Source organism: Saccoglossus kowalevskii, chromosome 18 (genome assembly GCF_978046115.1).
Source record: "Saccoglossus kowalevskii chromosome 18, keSacKowa6.1, whole genome shotgun sequence".
NCBI classification, from domain to species: Eukaryota; Metazoa; Hemichordata; class Enteropneusta; family Harrimaniidae; genus Saccoglossus; species Saccoglossus kowalevskii.
This window is the reverse complement of record NC_140658.1, coordinates 23966152-23984047: the sequence shown is the minus strand read 5'-3', so window position 1 is coordinate 23984047 and position 17896 is coordinate 23966152. Positions and strand designations below refer to the sequence as shown.

At 37.3% G+C, this 17896-nt stretch overlaps 1 protein-coding gene and 1 long non-coding RNA gene across 2 annotated transcripts; both read right to left on the bottom strand.

Annotated features, from left to right (window-relative positions):
• Positions 1 to 4536: 4536 nt before the first annotated feature.
• Positions 4537 to 7361, bottom strand: LOC146731945 (uncharacterized). Its single transcript, XM_085493117.1, has 5 exons — positions 7269 to 7361; positions 6670 to 6785; positions 5378 to 5573; positions 5034 to 5110; positions 4537 to 4885 (listed from the first exon to the last, which is right to left on the bottom strand). The coding sequence occupies exons 1-5, from the start codon at positions 7359 to 7361 to the stop codon at positions 4825 to 4827; spliced, it is 543 nt and encodes a 180-aa protein (XP_085349243.1). The 3' UTR covers positions 4537 to 4824.
• A 4780-nt stretch (positions 7362 to 12141) lies between these two features.
• Positions 12142 to 12786, bottom strand: LOC146731944 (uncharacterized). Its single transcript, XR_014926930.1, has 2 exons — positions 12680 to 12786; positions 12142 to 12240 (listed from the first exon to the last, which is right to left on the bottom strand). It is a non-coding gene; the product is annotated as an uncharacterized LOC146731944 (long non-coding RNA).
• Positions 12787 to 17896: the final 5110 nt, after the last annotated feature.

Genomic DNA, 17896 nt, shown 5'->3' with positions numbered 1-17896 from the left:
TCTAGACATACATACCTGTATGACAGGTTATGTGTTTAAAAAAAATGTTAAATTGGTCTCAAACTAAATAAATCTGCACAGTCACCAATACGCAATTTGGATATACGTGTTGAAATTAAACAATGCTGTGATCAAGTTGTTGAGGTGCGTAGTGATCACTTATAAATAGGCCACATAGTGAAATGTTTTGCGTAACAGATGAGTCGTCAAATATAGGATCATATTTTACCGAGGATATTGATTCGATTTTGCGAGTCACCCCTAGCATTTGTACGCATTCGTTGTCACGAATCACAGGCTTCGATTATAGTCAAATTTGACTACAGTTACTCACAATATGTTATCCGTGCTTGTAATTCAATTCAAAATTGCCGACTGTTGGTCATTTCAGATTTATTTGTACGTGAATATGCCTTTTGTTCGGCATTTTTTTGGTGTGTATTTTCTAGTTTATTTCAAATGTGATGTTGTCTGTAGTCGTAGTTACTAAGGCACATTCTTTAATTGGCGCCTGCATCCTATTTTAGGAAACAAAACATGATGGTGTCACTATTACAAATGTTCAGATTTGATGTCTTTGTAGGTTTCTTATCTAATATTTTAATACATTCACAATAATGCCTAAATTTGAACTGAGTTGTTATATATATATGGATAAATCAAATATGTTCAATTTGTTTAGTGATAACTAAGGAATATGTTCTTTTCGAAATATTGTGTTAATATATTTTAATTATATTAGCATAAAATACTTGAAGGTCAGTTATTGTTAGTTTGTCTTATTAAATGTGTTGTCCAGAAGTTGTGTGTGCCCAAAATGTAGGTATTATTCAGTAATTGAGTGTAGCTGAGTTGGCATTTACACACATTTTTTATTACATATTATCCAGTGGACGTGGACCTGAAAAGAGAAGAGAAGCGGGAGTTGGCTTTGCAGTCAAGACGACTTTGGATGGCAAGTTGGCTGGACCCCCAAAGGGTGAGAATTATCGCCTTATGACGATGAGACTCCCCCTTTCTCGTGGACAGAAGTACGTCACATGCCTATTCCCCACCATGACCAACCCAGATGAGACCAAAGACAGGTTTTATGAAGACCTGAACACTGTCATCACTGCTGTTCCCCGTGCAGACAAACTCAACATTCTTGGTGATTTTAATGCGAGAGTTTGTCGTGATAGTGGCTCCTGGGAAGGAGTGGTCGGGAAGCATGCAACAGCAACGGTCTACTACTCTTCCAGACCTACGTTGAGCATGGTCTTCTGATCACCAACACAGTCTTCAACCTCTCTACCCGCAACAGGACTTCATAGATGCTTCCCCGCTCAAAGCACTGGCATCTCATTGACTATGTCATCGTAAGGAAGAGGAACAGGCAAGACGTATGAGTTTTGAATACCATGTGTTTGACATACCACCACCTTGTTGTCTCCAAGCTCAACCTTTGCATCCATCTCAGGTCCGCAGGGAGTGAACATCGAGCAGGCTTTTGCCTAAACCTTGGAGCAACGCTTAGACTCCACAGTGCTGGAAGGCCAGGATGTTGACACAGCGTGGGCCGCGCTCCGTGAGATGGTGTACACCACAGCCATGAGTGCCTTGCGCCAGCTACAAGGAAATACATGAGAAATATGATGAGAACTGCAAAGAGATCCAACAGCTGCTAGAGGAAAAGCGTTGTGCCTACAAAGCTCATCTTCATGATCCAAAGTCAGCATCAAAGAAAGACATGCTGAGCAATGTACGGAGCAACATTCGAGTGAAATTGCGCCAGGTGCAGGATGAGATTCAGGGCTTTGCAGACAGGAATGACATGAAGCGCTTCTACGACAGCTTGAAGGAAGTCTATGGCCCCACCACCTCAGGATGACTGTCTCCTCTCCTCAGTGCTGATGTTCAACCCTTATCACTGACAAGGAGAAGGTTTTGGAGAGATGTGCGGAACACTTCGATAGCGTCCTGAATAGGCCTTCTACCATCAACGATGATGCTATTGGCTATCGGCTTCCCAAAGTCAATGGTGGAGAAACCATGGACGCCCTGCCCAACTTGGATGAGATTACAGAAAGCAGTCCGACTACTTTCCAGTGGCAAAGCACCTGGTTTGGTTCCATCCCAGTTGAAATCTATAATGAGGGAGGCACGGCCGTGGTTGAGAAACTCCACCAACTGTTTCAGCCTATCTGACAGCACGAGACAGTGACACATGACTTCAAGAATGCCTCCATCATCCGCCTCTACAAGCACAAAGGAAACTGCCAAAATCAAGTCTACAACAATCATCACTGAATTTTACTGCTGTCCATTGCTAGCAAGATCCTGCCTAGAGTTCTGCTCAACTGCCTCTTCATGCACTTGTAGAAAGGCCTACATGAGAGCCAGTGTGGCTTATGGAAAGAGCGTGGGACTATGGTGTTTGCTGCCCGACAGCTACAGGAGAAGTGTCAAGGACAGAACGCCGAAACTCCACCTATGTCGATCTGACCAAGGCCTTCGAGAGAGGGTCTTTGTAGAATAATGGCAAAGTACGGATGCCCCAGAAAGTTCATCACCATCGTGCAACAGCTACACGACGGCATTCTGGCAAGAGACCAGGACAACGGAGAGATGACTCCTCCATTCCCTGTCTCCAACAGAGTGAAACAAGGCTGCATCCTTGCTCCCACCTTGTTCTGCCTCATGTTCTCAGCCATGCTGACAGATGCATTCAGAGACACTGACATGGGCATCGTCATCAACTACAAGATGGATGGTTCAATGTTCAACCTCAGGAGGCTTCAAGCAAAAATCAAGGTTACAACTGACACCATCAATGACCTCCTGTTTTCCGATAACTGTGCCCTCAACTCTGCCACTGAATCGGACATGCAACACCTTTCTATGGGTTATCTTGCAAAAAACAGTTGTGGTTTCTTATTTACAGGTGTTTGAACTGAGTCAGATGTGCTGTTGTTTGTATTTGAAAAGTCGCACACCAAAGGAGACTTTTGATGAAATGCAGGAAACTTATGGTGATAATGCCCCATTCTATGACCTTGTAAAACGCTGGCATCGTGTATAAAAACATGGCCGGAAGTATGTGGAAACTGCTTCCAGACCTGGTCGTCCCTCTTCTGCCATTGATGAGGCATCTGTCCGTCAAGTTGACGCAGCCATTTTTGAAGATCGACGCATTACTGTTCGTCAAATAGCCCAATGGGTCAAGATTAGTACAGGGTATGTGGTATCATTCATGAACATTTGCATATGCATAAGGTGTCTGCCAGATGGATTTTTCACACCTTTCCAGATGCAAGAACACGTCCAATGCTCGAGGATGAATTTGGAGATGTGCCAAGAAGACTGATTACACAGGATGAAACTTGGGTCCATCACTATGAGATCAAAGCCCAGTCAATGCGGTGGACGCACTTGGAATTACCATTTCCAAAGTAGGCAAGGGTGCAGCCCTCCGTGGGCAAGGACATGCTCACAGTCTTCTAGGACCAGGACAGTGTAGTGATGACAGATTGCCTGGCAAAGGGTACTACAATTACAGGAGCCTCTTACATTTCACTTTTGATAAAATTAAGAGAAGCTATCAAAATCAAGAGGCGGGGCAAGATCAGCAAAGGTATCCTCCTCCTTCAGGACAACACTCCGGTTCACAATTCGCATGTCACCAGATCAGAAGCATGGGCGTGTGGCTATGAAATCCACCCCCATTCCTCCTACTTTCCTGACCTTTCACCCGCTGACTTTCATCTTTGAAAGGAAAGCGTTTCCCAGATGATGCAGCTTTGACTTCTGACATGGTTGGAGGACCAACCTGGGGGTGTTCTACAAAAACGGTGTCCAGAGCTGCATTAAACAATGGGAGAAATGAATAACACTGGGGGGTTCCTATGTAGAGAATGACTAATAACTGTGCCTAGTTTTATTAATCTCCTGCTATGTGAAATGGGTCAGGGGCATTACTTATTGAACACGGCTCGTATTTAACATGAATATCGATGTACCTAAAGGACACCGGCTTCCTAACTGGCCAACTTTTCTTGCATAGAATGGGTAATTATAAGTGCATATCACATATTTGCTATTCCTGTGCCAAACGCCAAATAAACACATTGACTAACATTTAGTGAGATACTTCACTTGTTCTAACAATATGTGGGTGTAACGATTTGAACTTACACCTCGTATAACATATAGTTAAATAGCTTTATTATAATCAAATTACAACTACTGAAGACAGGTGATTAGTTCAGGTAAAATGTTATTAAATACATCGACCTATACCTTTGGACATAAAACGATAACTTGACGTTGATATAGTAGAGGTCGGCGTACACATAACGCTTCTTCAATTGACAAGTGAGATTACATGTGTGGTAGTTAATTAATACCAAATCCAAATAAAATACTTATTAACAGACGGCAACAGCAAATAGCAATGTCAACGACATGGGCGGAATCGATCATATGATTGAGCTATGTATAATTATCGAAAAGCTCTATTGCAAAACAACTGTAATTTTACAAGAAAGAAACAATGTCTAACTTGAGTATTAAACATCACATTTATTTAAACATTTAAGTATTTTTTTACAATGTTCAGAATTGATATAGCTCACTTGTTTATTCTGACAAATATGTGAGTATTCACACAGTAAAACATTACTTTTCAAACATACACGAAAACACTATTGCTATTTTTAGACGCCAAATTGATTAGAATGCATTAATTGTTATAGACGTAATACCCCTCGATGTACGTGGAAAATTAGATTCCCGGAAAGGTCTTTTCACCAGCTTCTCTTTCGTGCAGATGTTCTATTATACTTTTCAACTAGATCTTTGATTCTCATCGTCCGATGTTCCAGAAGATTCAGCATCGTGGTTTTCACTTGAGAGAAATATCGTATAATTATTGATATGATGACCAAATGGTTTTTTTGCCTTTATATTGTTATGATCATTTGTTCACAGCAAACAAATTTAGTATAATCTAAATACTACAATTCCATGTATAATAATAGCTGTTATATACCCACCATGTACACTTGACTGTTCGTTTCAATTTATTTTTCAAGTCATTCAAGTCCAATAAATAGAGTGTCTTCTTTCTCCCCTTGAAAGAGAAATATCGTGTCTTTAGTATATAACCAAGAATATAACTTTGATATAGCATAAACGGTGCTTACCCAATCTGTAAGGTGTGTTCTAGAATTGGTTTTCCAGTTACTATTGGTCGTTCCAGTCATTAACTGTTGTGGTATCCATTCAATATAGCTATACCAGGAAAAGAATAAATGAGCACACTCTCTGACATATTTTTGAATATATTTTAAAGGATGTTGGTAAAAAATATTTAAATATCTTTCCAATTTCACCATACCTTTTCTTTGAATGTAACCTCTATTACATCTTCTCTCTCTATCTCGTCGACGCTATATTCTTCTGCATAGGGATTTTCGTATTCACGAATATCTTTGCTGAATTCCTCTCGTTTTTCGTCAGATAAGTTGTCCTCCATGATTAGAATAATCTTCGACCTTTGCATCATTGCATTTGAACTAGCTTTGTCATATATGCTGTGAACAAATGTTATAATATATGTTACAATTGGAGGAATTAATTGTATGTAGTAGTCAAGTAGAACATATATCGGATATACCTTTATCAGTTCATTACATCGTAGCAGCTGATCGTCATCAGCCAATCTACAAGCAGTGCAATGAAATCTTAATCAAATTGATGACACAAACAGTGAACATAACGCCATTTTATTGTTAACAGCACGTCTGTTGTCTTTCCCATACAAATGCGTCAATATCAAGTAATTTAACCATATTTTGTTGGTATGGCAAACCCTCAGAAATGTGACATGATAAAAGTAACAGGATTAACGACACTTCAGTAGTGTATATCTACGTATTAATTGTGTTTTATATAATACCTTGCATTCTAATACTAATTTCAGCTAAGGTAGAGGGAAATTCATTTTTTTAATTAAAGGAAGTAACATTTCAGAGGCTGTGGTGGACCAGAGAGAGGCTGTTTGGTTTGGTTAATTTATTCAGTAGTTGTATAACGCTTTATCCACCAAAACAACAAAGTATCAATGCGTAAACGACTTCCGAAGTCAGAAGTGGCAAAGACGATCTTTCTGCGTGTTAGATGTGAAGTGATGGTCTCTCAGATACCATTCTCAAGGAACATCTTAAACACCCCTGGTTTCTTTGAGACTAGTATTACGCTTAACGTCATCACGGCGCGTAACGCTCAGATAGCAGGCTCGGTGAATATAGATGTATCTTCTCCACTTGCATGTATTTTTAAAGTGTAAAGCTAGCATGCTAATTAAGAAATCGTAATACATTTCGTTGTAAGTTTTCTTGTGGTCAAATATAGACAACTAACTAGCTCAGTAAGTTTAGCATCGGTGCATCTTTTCCACATAGCATGCGATCGTAAATCCAAAAGGAAAGCACGGGTCACGGTTAAACTATTCCTCGTTAATTCATGTCACCACCATGGTTAATATTTCGTAGAAGACTAATTCCAAAAAAAAATTATTAGGAAAGGTTTGGCTAAAGTTGACCAACTCAGTCATTTCAATTTTCATAGAGATTATGCCACTAAAGTGTACAATTTAGTAAACTACTCTTCCTTTCTGACGTATCTTACCTGGAAAACCTGTAAGACAACATGGCAATGAGCAGATTCAGGTATATTATAGCTGCTATAGCCAGATAGGTCCCAACCAAAAGATCTGCCATAACACGATGTATATCCCGCAATTCCTGCAGTGGGACATTGATTTTATATTAATGGGCGAGGAGATATAGTATCATGTGTAAACGTGGCGACGATCGATTGATTTTCAGAAGGTATGCATCTGCCGCATATAGTAAACTTGTCTCTGTTCAAAATGATGGTGAATGATGTTGTTTGCTAATACAACTCATCTTTGATATTGACATTCTAAATTTAATTCTCAAAAGATACTGTTCAAAATCGAAATATATTCAGAGATTTTGAATGACAAATACTGCGAGAGTTTTTTCTTGAATGCCGTGCAAGGTCACAAAAAAGACTTAATTGATGTTCCTATTTATATCGACTATTATGATAATTATTAATATAATAGACGATGTATATATCAACATAAATTCAGTAGCAAGTTTCCGATGTTAAGTCATTTGTTGCAGACATACACAAGTCATGGTATTATGAAAATTCCAAAATTAAATTAATGAATTCGAGTTGGATTTTAAAAAACTCACCGTATAATTATAGTCATCCACTAGTGCCATGCGGAACAGAGTGAATATAGTTGCACTAACTGACTCGTAAAATTCAGTACCCCCAAATATCATCCAAAATGAGCACGCTGAGAAGGTATAAAAAGCAACATTATTATTATTGCGATTAGATAATTAAAACTCACTACAAAATATGGATATTCTACAGTTTGAATGTTTCATCAAACAAAAAGTAGATAAACTATTAAGTTTCCGACACTCAAAGACACAGAAAAGATTCATGATTTGAAAACCAGTTCAAGTACCCCAACGTTATTTCCTCAAACGAAAGTGTCTTAGACGCGCCCATCCCATTTATTCTGCGTTACCAAACACATCGTTGATTCAAAATAATATCCATTTTCTATTTAATATTTAGGTAGGATGAAATATTAATAAGCGACTTACTATACGGTAAAAAAAACACTAAGGCAAGCCCTATAAATTTAATAATATCTATGATAATACCATAGATTACAGCGATGAAAGGACCTTGAATAAAAATAAGTACTGAGAAATAATTTTTAAACTCATAGTTGCTGTCGACATAGGAAGTAAAGTAAGCAAATAACACCGAATAAACGGCAAGGTAAAGACTATGTCTAATTATAGTAAATACGTACTGCGTGCGTGACTCGAACCGGCGCTCGCGTACGGCACCTAATCGCCTAGCTTCACGCCACTACACGTCTTCCCCTCGGCCACCGGGCATCCCCAAAAAAGGATGCTTAATAACCGAGCTTATTACGTGCAGAGAACGTGAAACCCGTCCACGCGATACGCGCCACACAGCATGGCCAGAATGCGGCAAAGGCCTTCAGATCTGGCTGTAGTAGGATGGTGAAAGTAATGGTACAGCATTTTAACAGTGAATAAGTACTGAGAAATAATTTTTAAACTCATAGTTGCTGTCGACATAGGAAGTAAAGTAAGCAAATAACACCGAATAAACGGCAAGGTAAAAATATTTGAATAAAAATAGTATATTAATATTATTGTAGCAGACAGTTATAACCAGTGGTGAAACAAATAGTATTGTCAATATTTGAAAGTTTTAGATTGAATCGTATCATTCCTAATATCAAAATTTGGACAAGTGTGTGCCCTTTTTTGTATTAGACACGTGAATGTGAGCGAATTAGGCTTCCGTCTGAAAAGAGATATTTGGTGTTTCGAAAAGTATGGGATCATTTTCTTTCATTATTGTCCTAGTCAAGATTGACATAGTCACTCATACATTACGACAACGCAGTCACATGCAGTTGTCAATTGGAACGTATTTGCCTTCAGCCATTAACGTCAGTTTGATATTAAGAAGGCGATATAAGATGATGTGAATAATGGAATGGCGTATTGTAGCGTCGATGTTATTCATGATTGTATCCAGAATGGTAAAGTAATGCATAACATGTTATATTAGTACCACGTGTTTTGTATATTCTTGAACTCATCATTGTCGATATGATATGAAGAGAATAACTGAGTCGAGTTATTTAGTTTAAATCTTACCCAAGGGTGTGAAATATCTGATTGGCTTGAATAATCGAAACCAAACAAAAAGAATTGTGAATGCAAACCATCCCAAATGCATCTTCCCTGCCACGCTTTCATTTTCCCAGTGGTCGGCGTCATCTTCATCTTCATTCGTGTCATTGTGCTGTGGGTGACATAGTTCATCTGATGCAATGCCAATATCTACCAAATGAGTTAAAACTACCACCATCAGGAGAAAATACACAAACCAATCGAAGTAATTCCTGAAAACAATATGTTGAATAATTGTTCATTTGTATATAGTAGAATTCGGTAATTAGTTGTATGTGACACATGGAAATATATTCTATCGTGAAACATGTTTGTATATCGCACTCTGGTGATCCTTGTCAACTGTTTGGTACACGGTAAATTAATTATGTTATTCTTCCATATACTATTTACAAACTTATAACTCACTACAGGTATAATTTTTCATGGCATGCAGTTTAGCGTTTAGGTACATTACACAAAAATGTTATTTTTAGTAATGAGAATAGCATGACTCTGGTTCAACCACAATAACATCAATCACAGAAACATTACTATAATATAAACAGGCAGTGAGATGCGGAGTAACATCAGGCAATTACGCCTCGTAATAAAAGCAGACGCGTACTTCTTACTCTATAACGCACTGACATTGTTCGAGTCAGATTAAATAACAACCAGCAGAGACGAATACATTGGTGAAAACAATATAATTACAGGCACACTACGAACTTGTACACATGCAACATACGGGATTTGAACTTGCGACACGGCAAATGTAACTAGCCATTGTAAACAGTCCAATGTTAGTCCAATGGCTAACGTTTGCGATGATCGAATATTTCGGTGATTTAGTTAAACATTAAAAAAATTAAATGTTGAAAAATGTGTACTGCTGTGACAGTAAGATATCATCAATCGTGTTTTTTGTTTAATCTTTCAATAGATGGCCAACTTACCAATAATCATAAAAGTATGGCGGACACCTATTCTTGATACTTGGTTCTGGTTTAAAAGTTTCTTGTTTTTCATACATATCAAGACTCTTATGTATACGCTTTAGCAATACAGTCAAATTCTGCGATGTATATTTGAAGAAAACACAGATTATCACGAAATGAATGTATTCATTAGTCGTGTCAATCCAATGATGGTACGCTGTTATACTATAGTTACTTTCACACTGAAATATTCGTTTTTAATACTGGTATAGCGGTCTAACAATACAAAGTGTTATGAACAAAGTAACATACAGATTCAAAAAAAATATTAAGTGTATAGAGCCAACTCTAATCGTTTATATTGCGTTTCAACAAATAAACAAGGTAATTCATAGAAAAGAATGGCATGTTAAAAAAATGTAGTCAGGATTCAGTGATACACTACCCTCTGAGGGTCACTCTAACGTAAGTAACATATTTGTTAGCACGTATTTGAAACACGTTTAGGTCAATTTAATGTGTGTATGCTTGTGCGATTAGCTAAATAAACGAACAAGAAACAGTTATTAACTTTAGCAATAATAAAGTACCCTGTGTCGTTTCAATCCGGTTTCAATGAGAAATTATTTATTGTTAAATCTGAATAAACAAATTACAAATTCATAACATCACCTCCACTCTTTTATTGGATCTCTTATATTCACGACATTCCTTGATAATGAACCAAATTGTGCATCCAATAGCAATCGCCTGAGAATAGAGTTACAATAGATTGTTAAGATAACATATTTATCTGATCTGGAAGTGATGCCAATGACTTTCATCGAATGCGCCATCTTCGAATTAAAAAAAGAATTATGCGTTTCTTACCCATAGTAACACACGCAACAAGTCGAACGGAAATTCATAACATCCACGAGCATGAGGTTTTATCATTGCTAAATTCCACCACAACATAGCAAATATTATGTTGAAGATTAAATCTTTTATTGCTTCCCTCCTAAAAGAAACAATAAAACACTAGTTATTTTGATGATTCACAATTCAAATTCATTTATTATTATACATCTGTCACCGTAACGCCATAAGTTACAGCGTGCTGTAATTTTACGGGGTATTTTCATCCTGCCATATAAGGAAATGCGAATTCCAAATATGAAATGAATACACGCGTAAGCGTCCTCTAATAATAAAAACAAACATGGCTACCACCAGGGTTTGACTGGACTCCACAAAAAGAAGTTCGCTTGTTCTGTTCTAAACTTTTTGCATTCTCATAATGTATTCTTGAGGGAAAAGATGCGCGTCGGTAGATACTCCCGATGTACTCTCTTCGTTCAACCTTTAAGGTATTCTAATAACCTCTTATTATCCTGAAAAAAAATGCTGGGAACTCTGTCGTCGTACCGAACTTCTGCCATGCATACATTTGGGGAACGCCATCGTAAGAATGTGATGGTAATTTGAGGAGATATTATATAAATGACAGCCTAGCGTCTTCCACGAAGAATTTGGAGAACGCCGTAGTGAGAACATGGTGAAAACACAGTAAAGAATTACCAGGCAAACTTTTTCCACTTCCGTTTACTAATTTGTTTTATAACGGGATGATCGATTAGTTCAAAGAGATTATTATCAACAATAACTTGCAGCTGCAAAAAAAGAAATATGACATGTAATATCACAGTCTATTATATAATAACATATAATAACAAAGCCTGGTACCGCGATACAAAACATAGATTAGTAGAAAATGAGCTATTGATTAGGTTGTACCATTGTACACTAGTATGTGGTAAATAATGATCAAGTTATTATCAAATGTATAAGTCGAAACTAATAACTCAAATATTTCATACCGGGCTTCGTGCATAACCTGAAACGAAATCGAATATATTTAGCTTGTTAATAACACCAACATCCAACATAACTTAATAAACCAATCAACACTGATTCGTACACATACAGTAGTGGAGTACAAAATTTCATTTAAAATATAGCTACTTGATAGCTACTTACAAATTACGAAACAACGAATGGTTTAGCCACGTTACCTTTTAGTCCACCCACTCGCCAAACTAAACCTCTATACATTCACAATACTGAATAGGTATTCCAATAGAAAATGATATAGTTTGGGTGAATTGAATCACTTAAAATTTAGTCACAAAGTTGGGACCCATTCTATGTTTGAACTTAATAGATAAATAGATTTTCATAGATTGTATTATTATTCCTTCGATATGCTAAAACCAGGACTATAAGACGCATTATCAATGAAACATTACACCCTAAAAATAAATACTAAAATAAAGTAACAAAACACAGAGATGTTATAGAGAATATATTGAAATGTTTTTTTAGTATGTAACTAAAAATTATCACTCACCTTTCTTATTTTTCCTTTCCGGTTCCAATATATCTAGCTGATATTTCTCACAACGTTTATCAGAATCCTTCACATACAGCTTGTCCAATGCACGTTTTGCCTACGTACATAACATTTCATCACGGTAAATTACAACGGTAAAAAAACTGAAAATAACGTATCTATCGCCACGCATAACGATATATATATATAGTCCTTACCAGTTTCAAAACAAATATTGGAAATTTGCTTTCATTGGCATTTGACATTTGACTACGCTGCCACTTAATTATTTGTAATCAGTGCGTGTGAAGCAAGATTTAATACGACAATAACATATAGTTTTAGACACTGTTTACAATTTGTCAAACACAATAACTGATAAATATCTAAGGAGCACAATGTCGGCTGCACATGACTAATATTTATTTCTATAAAGTTACGCTGTCGTGTGTTAGTATTCGAGTAATTGGTGTTAATGTACAAATTTAAATTGACTTAAGATTGGGCATCACTATAAGATAAATCTAAAAGAAAACTTAAAGACACAAATAGCTTACCATGTGTACCATATTCGCATTTAACATAAAAGTAATACATGACTCGTTGTTTTCATCAATTATGTCTACGTTGGCCCCACTGCTTAGCAGCAGCCTGCAAACCTTGGTGTGATCTGTGAAATAAAAAAAAAGAGTAGTTGCAAAAAAAATTCTCGTTATGCGAGTTTATTTTTTTTATTGCAACTGGGTACAAGAAATACAATTTATATCTACATAAAATGCACCAACTCAAAGCCAAAACAAATCAAAACGAAGAAATCAATTAGCTTATCCCTGCTGGTCACGATATTGAAGTATCCATGCCAATCACTTACCCACCCCTAGAGATAACTATTATACAGATCCACCTACTTTTAATGGCTGCAAGCATCAATGGTGTTCGACCATGTTTATCTTGCGTTTTCAACAGTGTAATTATGTTGTCATATTCACCATTATATGCTGCCCGATGGAGTGAATCTGGTTCCTTATCTATATGGAATGCTATGTACATAGAAAACTGTTAAAATCAGGCGATTATCTACGACGTGACATTTTAAAATTACTCGTTGTAGTAAAAACAAAATGAAATTTCATACACATTTTGCGTCCATTGACATCTGCCCGTGTATGAAAATCAAAATCTATCAATATTTCAAATGACAATTGTGCATGAAACTAAAACGGCGCATGCAGTGATGCCTTTCGCAATTTTAATCCACCGTTCTATACAATTTCTTGTAGAGTTATTTATGTATTGCATTAATAAATGATACTGAATGCGAATTTAAATGGTATTAATGAACAAAATAGAAAATCCGTCGATTTGTTTCATTTGTAAATGAAAACAAATCATTGGTTGCATGTTTAACAAATCCACAACCATCTTCTATATGCGTTGTGTTGACTCACAAATGTAATGCATACATTTCAAAAACCTTTTCTCAGAGACGATATGCATACATTTCGAAATATTTTAGTTAGTATGATATCAGAATAATGTATTTGCCATTTATTACTTATTAATAAATTACCTGGATTGGTGAAAGCAGACTGGTACTGGCAGTCAACGAGGTCAGCAATGTTTACTATTGCCAGTATCGGTGTAATTGAATGGGTTTCATAAATAAGTACATTCAACATGTGTTATAATGCTTCTTACTATTTGATTTAAAAAATTATATATTTTTTTTTAAAGTTGACCTTACTTTTCAACTTTTAAAACTTGTCATCTAATGGGAGTTGAATTCAATGTGCGACATTACTCAACATAAGAAATGATTTACAACATCGTTAATGGTAGAGATTTATTTATTTATTATGTATTTACCTGACTGTATCTTTGTTTCGTTTTGTCTTTCTTCTTCCGGTTCGTTATTATCGTCATCCGGTGATACTTTACTACCTTTCATCATGCTGTTGCTTCTATTGATTCTAGAAAACAATTTCTTTTTGTGTTATAGTCATAGCAACGTGGTTAATCTACATAAATATAAACGAGAATATTGTAATGTTTAATATTTATTTATTGTTTACTTGTAGATGAGTTGACGGATGCGACATTGTGCGCGGATGACAGATTTGTAAATTACTGGTCTGACAGATGACTAAGAACCTGAATTTGATTTCAGGAAGGCTACTGTATGCCGATATTGTCTCGAATATTGTAAACAAATTATAACTACATCAACGCCTCAGTAAGGATGGGGATTTATGTTAGTAAGGCATGGACTTTATCATCATTTATTATCATTGTTCTGTGTGACGTATGTGTATTTTCATTATTGTCTTTATCTAGATTGTAAATCGCGAATGCTGTATTAACCCCGATATGTTTATCAGATGAACTACCAGGAATTTTAGATCGACTTTTTACTCGACCGAGAAAAGCCGGAGATTGGTGTTGCGACAAATTGTATTTTATACATGTGTCAGGTGGGCAATTTAGATCACAATCGACACCTGAGCTTGGGTATCGGCTAATATTTCAACGCAAATGGGGTCACTCAACATTCGCACGCTAGCAGCAGCAAATAGACTGTACAAATTGTATAACAATCGGAAAATTTAATGTTAAACTTATCGTCTCTTGCATTTGCGCTACCGAACATGTCCAACAATATTTATAGTTTCAGTAAGATAAATGTACTCCAAACAACATAAATGGGAAATATAAAACGCCAGGCGATTTATGGGAACAAATACGTTTCAGCAATCTTTGTACTCATATATTTTAGCCCCGATTGAACCCCGAACAATGCTACAATTCCAAACCTGGAATAGACACATAGACAATGTTGGTGTTAGATACACAGTAATGTAATCAATTTTATTTTAATACTACTCACCTCAAATTCGCACTTTATATGAAACAACGTAGGATCATCAGTTGCGTAAAGTCTGCGCGCATTCGACCATTGTGCCCCAGCCTGAATATGTTTTCTTGATACAGACACGTGCATTTAAAAAAATGTTTGTCTGTTGCCATAGTGAGAGCAGCCATAATACATGCTGATTGGCTATTACGGGGCACCTATGAATGCCAATAAAAACATTACATGGAGTAATATGCATTACTGCAGAAAATAGCAATGGAATTTAATATAACAAGACCATCAAGTAGATTAGGCTTTATGGTTTGCTTTGTGCTTTAACATTATCAACATTGCGTTTTACAATGTCAATTGCTGAAGGCCAATTCAAAAATAGATGGGCTTGGCATTTTACAAATATTGGGAATACGTGATAATAAGATGATGCCCATTATTGATCATTATTGATTTTCAACAGCTAATCTATTATACATTAGTCGGTGAATACACGACCTATGGTCAAGCCCTCATAACACCTGCAGAGGAAGGAGGAACTGACCCGGACAAATGTTCCTGAAAAATGACTCGGAACATATTTTGCATTGGTCAAAGTAGCGTTACTTAAACTCGCGTATCTACAATAAGCGGGTATTGTTATGGTTGTCTAATTATGTATCTAATTAATTCATACATGTGAGCAAATCTTAGTATCCTTCTCTAATCACCAAAATTTTTTCATAACCGTGTGTGTACACGAATTCAATCAAAGAGAAACAAGATCTTCCAACGTGATTATTATTCAAGGTCGTATGATCAAATGTCTAGTCGGTAAAGGGGCATTGCAAGTTGATACTTGTGCATATGATTTAATGATGTTATGTTTATTCAGACTGGAATGACGCATGTCAATCAAACTGACATGCACCATTTTATACTAAGATAGCATCCATTATAACATTATTTTTGCTTCTGTGAAGAAGAAACTCGCATACTGTGCATTCTGCTAAATAATGAATTATAGACTATGGGGTGAGATGATTTTTAAGCTCGTCTTGTTCTCTGCATCGTGTGACTACATGAAATGTATTTAGAAATGGAGATTTACTTCTGTTATAATTATTGCAGTTCCCAGACTGGGAAGTGGGGCATTATTTAGTATTTTAATGAAAAAGCCATTGCTTTTTTCCAAAAATCGTCTGCTTCTTATGTCGCTAACGATCGGCGCACTCGATTGGCCTATCCAACCGCCCAAATTACAGATTACCGGGCAGCAGCCAATCAGAAACATTGTATCATTCGGCGCGGCTTCAGTGTTGTCGTCGCATATCTCAACACAGTGAACGTGAAACCATCATTTCCGTCTCGGAAAGTTCGCCTCATCGTAGGTGTTTTGTTCATTGTTCTGGCGTAATCGAAAATCTAAAGCCTTTCACAGAGAAACGATGGAGCACAGTTTTAAACAGCGTTAACCCACAACACAAATGGAATAGCTGTACAACACGACAATGTTCCTGCCAAAACACCTCATGCTTTACCCATCCAGAGTAAGAAGAGGACAAGAGAAAGATATTTGCCTACTCCTGCTGCAGCACTGGTGAGATTCAATGGCCAGAGGAAATCATCACCAGAGACATTTGCTGGTTCTGTGCCACTTGAGATGAGTCAGTACAATTATATTCTCCATTCTAACAAAGAAAAGGATGCAGCCTTCTATGTTGCTAAATCCTCACAGGAACGGCTGCTGCCATCATGGACAGGATTTAATCAACTGCTTTCATCCAATGTCCCTCATAAGGGAACAATAGCATACTTGCCAGTGATAGATACCAGCCCGACAGATTTTAACACTGTCCACACAGTACTACACCGAAGTCTGGAGATAGCACATCAGTTGGAACTTCCAGCCATTGTGATAGTGGTTGACCAGGCCATTTATTGCAAAGCACGAACGATTCGCTGGCAAGAACCAACATTTCAGGAGAAGATAGTCATTCGTCTCGGGTCTTTCCACACGACAATGACAGCTCTTGCTTGTATTGGAAAGCTATTTCAGGATGCAGGGTTGCAAGACATGCTTATTGAAGCAGGTGTAGTAGCTACAGGTTCGGTCACTGGTGTTATGAATGGTTACAACTACAATAGAAGTATGAGATGTCACAAACTAATGGCTGAAGCACTTCATCGCTTGCACTGGCAGAGCTTCATGTGTACCTTTGAAGAAGAGAAGCAACACCAGTACAGGGAAGTGGTGTCATCTCTACAACAGTCATTTCCAAGTGAGTTCACCAACAAAATTCAAGGAGAGATGTTCCAAGCATTGATCAATGAGTATGAGAATTTCATTGAAAAAGGAAAGAAGGACGCTACATTCAACTTGTGGTCTCCATATCTTGACATGGTAGAAAATGTTCTCCTGTTCTTACGTGCCACTCGAGAAGGGAATTGGCCACTCCATCTGGCTTCGATCAGAGCCCTGCTTCCGTGGATGTTTGCATATGACAGGACAAATTATGTACGCTACCTGCCAGTTTATTGGATTGAGATGACCCAACTTCCTACCACCCATCATTACATTCATGATGAGGTGATGAAGGGTTACTTTGGAGTCCAACGCCAACACGATTAGGACTCGCACAGGTGGCATGCGACATGAGCATTGAACAGACAGTGAACAGGGACACAAAGGCAAGAGGAGGAGTAAAGGGATTTTCAAACAATCCAGGAGCTACCAAACGTTGGGTCAGAGGTCACCACGAAAGAGCCCTCATCACAAGTCAATGTGAAGAGATGGCTGGTAAAAGCAAGAAGTGCTCAATAAGAGAAGATCTAACAAAAAGCAGGATGACAAGGGACCAGCAAGATGTAGCCAACATCATGAGTACCATCAACAACATGACAAATCACTTTGTGGTAGATCGAGAGACAG